The 6,439-nt window shown below is 37.4% G+C and overlaps 1 protein-coding gene across 2 annotated transcripts in view; it reads right to left on the bottom strand.

The window, feature by feature from the left end:
* Nucleotides 1-6,439, bottom strand: part of LOC129275066 (PDF receptor-like) — a 34,724-nt gene that overhangs the window by 3,581 nt on the left and 24,704 nt on the right. For both annotated transcript variants that reach the window (XM_064108679.1, XM_064108680.1), the window contains exons 6-10: nucleotides 4,301-4,367; nucleotides 3,091-3,163; nucleotides 2,385-2,470; nucleotides 1,366-1,552; nucleotides 614-709 (exon numbers count right to left, since the gene is read on the bottom strand). In XM_064108679.1, the coding sequence (XP_063964749.1) occupies nucleotides 614-709; nucleotides 1,366-1,552; nucleotides 2,385-2,470; nucleotides 3,091-3,163; nucleotides 4,301-4,367 (509 nt within the window). The remainder of the gene's footprint in view (nucleotides 1-613; nucleotides 710-1,365; nucleotides 1,553-2,384; nucleotides 2,471-3,090; nucleotides 3,164-4,300; nucleotides 4,368-6,439) is intronic.

The raw sequence follows: 6,439 nt of genomic DNA, 5'->3' as shown, positions 1-6,439 counted from the left end.
CGAAATAAATATTTAATCACAGTAATATTTGATCACTTTTAAACACTGATATCTAATCACAGTCATATCTTACCTAGTAAACGCGTTCTGTAAAAACAAATTATGGTATCTTATTAGAATATTTTTCGTAGATGAAAATGTCTGAATGTCATTTGAAGTGGGTAATATCTTATCTGAAAATCCCCTTAAAGGATGATATATTCCGCATTATATAACTATACAATGTTATACATTGTCATGAAAATATTTTTTTTATTCGTTGTGAATATAAGGTACAACTTCGGTCTGAATTCGCAAACATGGCGAAAGATGGCGTTTCTTAAAACACGCACGATGGAATATCATCTCTGTGAATTTGGGTGACATATATTGAAATAAATTCTTCGGATTAATTTTTATGAATTTCATTTTACAAATCAATTACTTATTTGTATTTCTCGAAAATTGCCACACCCCACAATCAAGACATCTGCAAACTCAATTCTAATGTACAATGATTTCCCAACGAAACATTTATATCCTCCTTACTGATATAGTTTGATAATTTTTTCTGCAATACTTGTTAATGCATGCATGCTTATGGAATTTAACAAGGTTCAAAGTTATTACATACGTCTGTTGCCGTGGTAACGATGGAATGACCTCTGTGATGGTGAGGACTTCGACTGTTCCTCCAAGCACTCCACTTCCGTCTTAAAGTGGCTCTCACCTGACAAACAAATTAGAGAAAAAATATTAGACCTCTCTCAAAAGCTTTGAACATAAAATGAATTGAGAGAAAATAAAACTACTCATTACCAATGTTGCTGCTATTTTCTTTCTTTCTATCTTTTTTTTGAAGGGGGGGGGGGGGAGGGGGGGGGGGAGATGGGGATCACATTTCCACAATACCACCATAAACTTACTAAGAATTTCCTCTTTCTTTACCCTCCCGGTAATTTTGTTGAAAATCATGATGGTCATAGTAGACGAGTGATAATGTATATCAAGTGACATATCAAGACGATATGTTACATCATCTCAGTGGTAGAGTAGAGACTTGATTTCCCCACTTCTTTAGCAAAGGGTGACTAATAAGAAAAAAACAAACGGGTGGGAGAGGGCAGTAGCGGAAAATATTTTTTTTTATTGCTAAAACTTTGGTATTTTTCTTTTAGATTGTTAAAAAAAAAAACAGGTTTGAGTAGACAAAATGAGAATGGTACTGACCTTCGTTTTTTTTTTTTTTTTTTTTTTTTTTTTTGGGGGGGGGGGCTGTCAGAATTTTTGAAAAGAAAAAGCGGCCCCTTGTGCCCTCACTAGTTAATTCGGGATTCGCCGCTGGAAAAGGGGCACACAAGCTCAAAGTTCAACCTATAAACTCACCTCTGCGTTGACAAAACAATAGAGAACTGCTACGAAGAATCCTTGGTAGGCATCGAGGAAGAGGAAGAGATAGTGATATATGAGGATGAAGGACTTGTCGTCTTGAGGCTTCGGCCGAGGGATCAACCACACCAAGTTGGCGATTCCAAGCAACGGCAGAAGAACGATAGCTGCTTTGAGAGCCTTCCTGTGAGGGGGAGAGGGTGATAATAAGAGAGGACGATAGCGGTTGTGGTCATGGCGGTGGTAGTGGTTGGGGATGACCATAACGACGATGATGACGATTAATGGCTGAGATAATGACGATGATGGTGATGGTGGTAGTGGTGGTGATGATGATAATGATGACGATGATGACAGTAATGATGATGGTGATGATGATGATGGCGACTTAGTAATGACGATGATAATGATCTCGGTAATGGTGATGATGAGGATGGCGATGATGAGTATAAAGATAGTGATGGTAAGGATGATGGTGGTGGTGGTTGTTACGATATAAGTGACGATGATGGTGATGATGGTATTGTTTGGTGTTGATGGTGACGACGATGATGATGGCGTTGGTGATGATAATCATGGTAATGATGATGAAGATTATTATAAAAAGAGAGGATTATAATGATGATTGTGGGAATGGTAGCGAGAGTGGGAGATAAATGCGACGACGACGATGATGGTTATACTGTAACTTATGATGATTGATGGTTGATAGTTAGAGCAGGTTCCACTGAATCTGGTTTAATGTCGCCATTGGCGTAAATCCGTGACGTCATATTATTCAAGTGGGGGAGGAGATAAAACAATTGAGCGTCCCCTCTGAACAACAGGTCCAACGCTTGGACTTACGCCAGTGAAAGCCCAGTCACACCCACGCAAATCGACTCCAGACCGATCAAATACTATGACGTTATTTTCAATGACAAACTATCAGTCGGTTTGGAGTCGCTTTCACATGTGTGCCTGAGAGTCGGCGAAATTAAAATCGAGTTCTCCCAGACTGAAACTATATCTCTTACCTAACTTGCTTGGTATCACTGGTGTTACTCTCCCGAAGCTTGGTCACCAGTACTCTGATGATGTTAAATAGGAACAGTACGTTTGCCTAAAATATGACAAAAAAAAGAAATCATATGCTAAATGCAAATAAATGTGTATTGAAATGAAAGCAGCCAAAATATACAAATTGAATATTAGGTATAATAATTAAGTACTGATGTAGCGAACAAGGTGTTTTCTGGAGAGTTTTCATACGTTGACGGACTGGATTTTTTTTTCTCAATTCATGCAGTGCTGCATCGTTGATTTGTAAGTCGCATTTTTGTGAGAGGAAAACACAATCCAGAGGGAGATTGATCAGAAAAAAAAGTAAAGTACAGTTTGAAACAAACATCATAGAAAAAACTATTAGAGGAAGAAATGTCAGGGTTTGAGTTATTACAGATTGATAAAGAAAATAAATGGAGGATAAACAATAGAAGAAATACCCTTTGAAAAACAGCAAACCAAAAGAAAATATGTCTAGATAAAATTGTTAAAAGTAAAAATGTCATATGAAAAAAGTCAAAGGAAGGAATATTAGAGATAAAAATAGCAAGAACAGAACCAGTCTGATGTAAAATAGAAAATGTTAATCACGAGAAATATGCATGCAACCAACATAAAAAACATGGAAAACGAAAGGAAGGGGGGGGGGGGTGTAAATTTAAAAGGTCTGAAACTCACCACAAGCATGAGGTTGCGAGGAATCTCAATGAAGACCCAGTACCAGATAGAATCAACATGACCATGCCAACATCTTTAAACATCATCAATTGAAAAAGAAGTAAAGACCAAAAGGGGGAAAGGAAAATAATGTTAATTACAAACATGTAACCTTTCGCACGACGTTTCCATGTGGTTTTAGCTTGAATAAGTAAAAGGTCTTGAGGAAACAAGGAAAATATCAAACTGAACTGAGAACTTTGATTTCCTCAATGTAGGCCTAATACAAGTCAATGGGACCTGCCGTGTAGCGTTTATAAGAGACAAAACATAAGAAATGCTTATTTTAAGAAACTGTTTCACGAAACCGGATTTCATGAAATTGGGGCCTCAACATCCCATCTCACGTTAAAAGGTTAGAAATCTAGTTCGACCCCGGATTTTTCTATGTCTCGGGAATATAGATAAAGGTTCGGTTTAATACTAAAACACGGTCAGAGATGGTCAAGTTTCTAACTAAGCCAGATATTTAAACCGAAAGAGGCGACCTCACGTCCTGTCGAGTATTAACGTTTCATGTTAGATGCATGTATATAGCTTTGCTTGATTATGCACTATATTAATATGAAGACAAATACCAGGAAAAGCATATTATTCTAAATATTCATAACTATATACTGTTACGTCACATCCGCATACAAGAGAAAGAAAAAAAAAATAATCAGACAAATTCAATATACAACCTCATATTATTTTGACCGTACTTAATTACAGACCATTATAGGACGGCGCCAGGTCATTTTTATTCATAGGGGAGGGGGTACATAATGTGACGTCATTTTTAGTGACGTCATCTTTTAGTTGCATTCTAGGGTTACATAACTCAGATCACTCTTGTTAATACTCTTCTTATCTGTAGGTCTATATTTTATTACCTTTTTGCCTCCTTTGTTTTTTTTTTTCGTCTTGAATAATCATAATACGGGCATCATGGATGGGGCTCCATCCCCTAGCTCCTACCTTGTGGGATCACCTCTTTTTTAATGATATATAAATATGATGTTAATCTAGTGATCACAATTTGCCTTGGATCTGGGCTTCGTTAAAACGTCTCTAAATATTATTGCACTGCAAACACTGAAAACATATATCGGAAGTTAGATGTATCGTTATGACCAATAATTTTTATTACACGATATTTCTAATTCAAAGAAGGCTGAAAGTTATTTACCCAGAAAGCTTTGCTGCCGTGAGATCCATAACGATCGCCCATGCGATCACAAACGCTATCGGGATGGCTGGGGAAAGAAACAAAGAGAGAGAAAAGATGGTGATTTGAACGGTGATTGGGTTTAATTAACAAAAAGAAAATGCATCAGAATTGAAAAAAAAAACAAGCTATCGGCATCATTATGCCATAGATACAAAACATCAACCGCTAAATGGGTTTGGCCCATTAGTCAGTATATATGTATATAGGTGTATATGTATGGGTGCATGTACGGGTGTGTCATGTATGTATGTATGGCACCATCAACTTGGATGTTACGATTATCGCACATCTTTGGCAGATGTGAAATCACTTTAAATGATGCATATATAGAAGAGAGTGAGAGAGAGAGAGATAACTATTTTATGATCACTTCTCAACCGAGGCAATAACAAATGAGTGTCAGAGAGTGGGAGAAAAAGAGGGGGGGGGGGTGTGGAGAGGAGAGAGATGGGGGAGGGAGAGAGAGAGTGAATAAGAGAGAGAGAGAGGGAGGGGGAGGAGTCAAACCACTTTGCCTAATTTGATTTATACGAAATGAATTTCATGTGAAAATGTCTATATCTTTATAATGGCCAAGGGAAAAGATAAGGATAGGGATGCGCACAGGCCCACTAACATGGCTTAGAGAATCACCATGTATATCACGACTAATCCAAAGAAAATTGGTCTCGCCTTTTTAAAATCTAAGGTCCATACAACGAATTCGATCTGAACTTTTAATAAACACCCTTCCATTTATGTTCCCTCGTCCCACCAAACTTCACATCTGTATCATATCAGTAAGCCAGGAAAGGGGTTTTAAGAGACAGAGCTCGTGGCCCCGACCTAAATACAGACTGTGCTCTACATGAAGGATCGAGTATGTTATAGTTTCGACCCCGAGGCTAGGTGGGCGACGTGATGTCGGGACGAGAGTCGAAGAAGGTATCAATGAACAAGTTGTGATAACACACATCTTGTAATCACCCCTAATTGGTCCACAGTAGAACATTCAACTGGGAAACGCTTATCTTTATTTTCGTCCTGTTCCCCTCTTTTTGTTGTAATAATTTCTGTATTTCATCGTCTTAGAAAAAAAAAAGAAATCGGGAAAGAATAAAAAATAAACGTCTTTCTCGTTCTTAAGAATAACAAAGAAACGTTTCTTTTCCCCCTTCTCCATTTCAATCTCCTCCTCACTCTCTTCCTTTTCTTTGTTTCTACCTACTTGTCTTTTCCTTTTTTTAAAAATTGATATCATCATCATTGCTCTTGAAAACACGAATTAACTTGAATATCAGTATCAAAGAAACGTATTGAAATCCAGGGAAAAAAGTACAGGCAAGAACTTGAGTGGATCTGATATCAATAACATGAACTTCTCAAATTTCATACAGATGATGAAAATGGACGCATGTCCATGTTATGAATGAATACACTTTTTTTTTATGCGAATCGGCCAGCGAGTATGAACAAGTCACGTGACCAAGTCGGTATCCTTTCATGAAGGAACGCCGCTCGCCCCGGGGGACTGCGGAATACAGATGCCCCTATCTCTTCTATATGTTCTGTTGGGTGTTTTCAAAGACATTGTGTCACCAGCCGTAACCCAAGGGAGTGCATGGCATATTTTTCACTATCTCATGGTAAGAGAAGGGTATATTTTTCGACCATGAACTAGATTACAGCTTTCATATTAATTACACTTCATCTGGCTTGAGGAGATATACGTCGACGTTGAGCAATGAATCTAGCTTTATCATGCTAAGTATACGACTGACGAGTAGTTTTCATTGTAAATGTGACACACATCTAGCTAAAACGAACACCAATTTCATGAAATGTTACGATAAGGACCTAGAAAAATTATTAAAAGCATTATATGCAAGCAATAATACTTGTATAATCGTCTAGACCATATTGAGAATGACAAGGGTATATAGAGCAAATATCTCTATCAAAACTTTGTAATATGGACAAATAACAGATGTATTTTTCCATGAACTTTCAGTTCTATTACACAAGTGTTCTCCGGTCATAATGAATAAACAAATGAAACAGTAGCATAGTTTAGTTTATCCGGAAGGAAGAAAATACACTTCATGAACAGAGAGTAAA

This window comes from Lytechinus pictus, chromosome 13 (genome assembly GCF_037042905.1).
Source record: "Lytechinus pictus isolate F3 Inbred chromosome 13, Lp3.0, whole genome shotgun sequence".
In the NCBI taxonomy this organism is placed as follows: Eukaryota; Metazoa; Echinodermata; class Echinoidea; order Temnopleuroida; family Toxopneustidae; genus Lytechinus; species Lytechinus pictus.
Note: the sequence above shows the minus strand (reverse complement) of the source record. Positions and strands in the feature narration are given on the sequence as shown.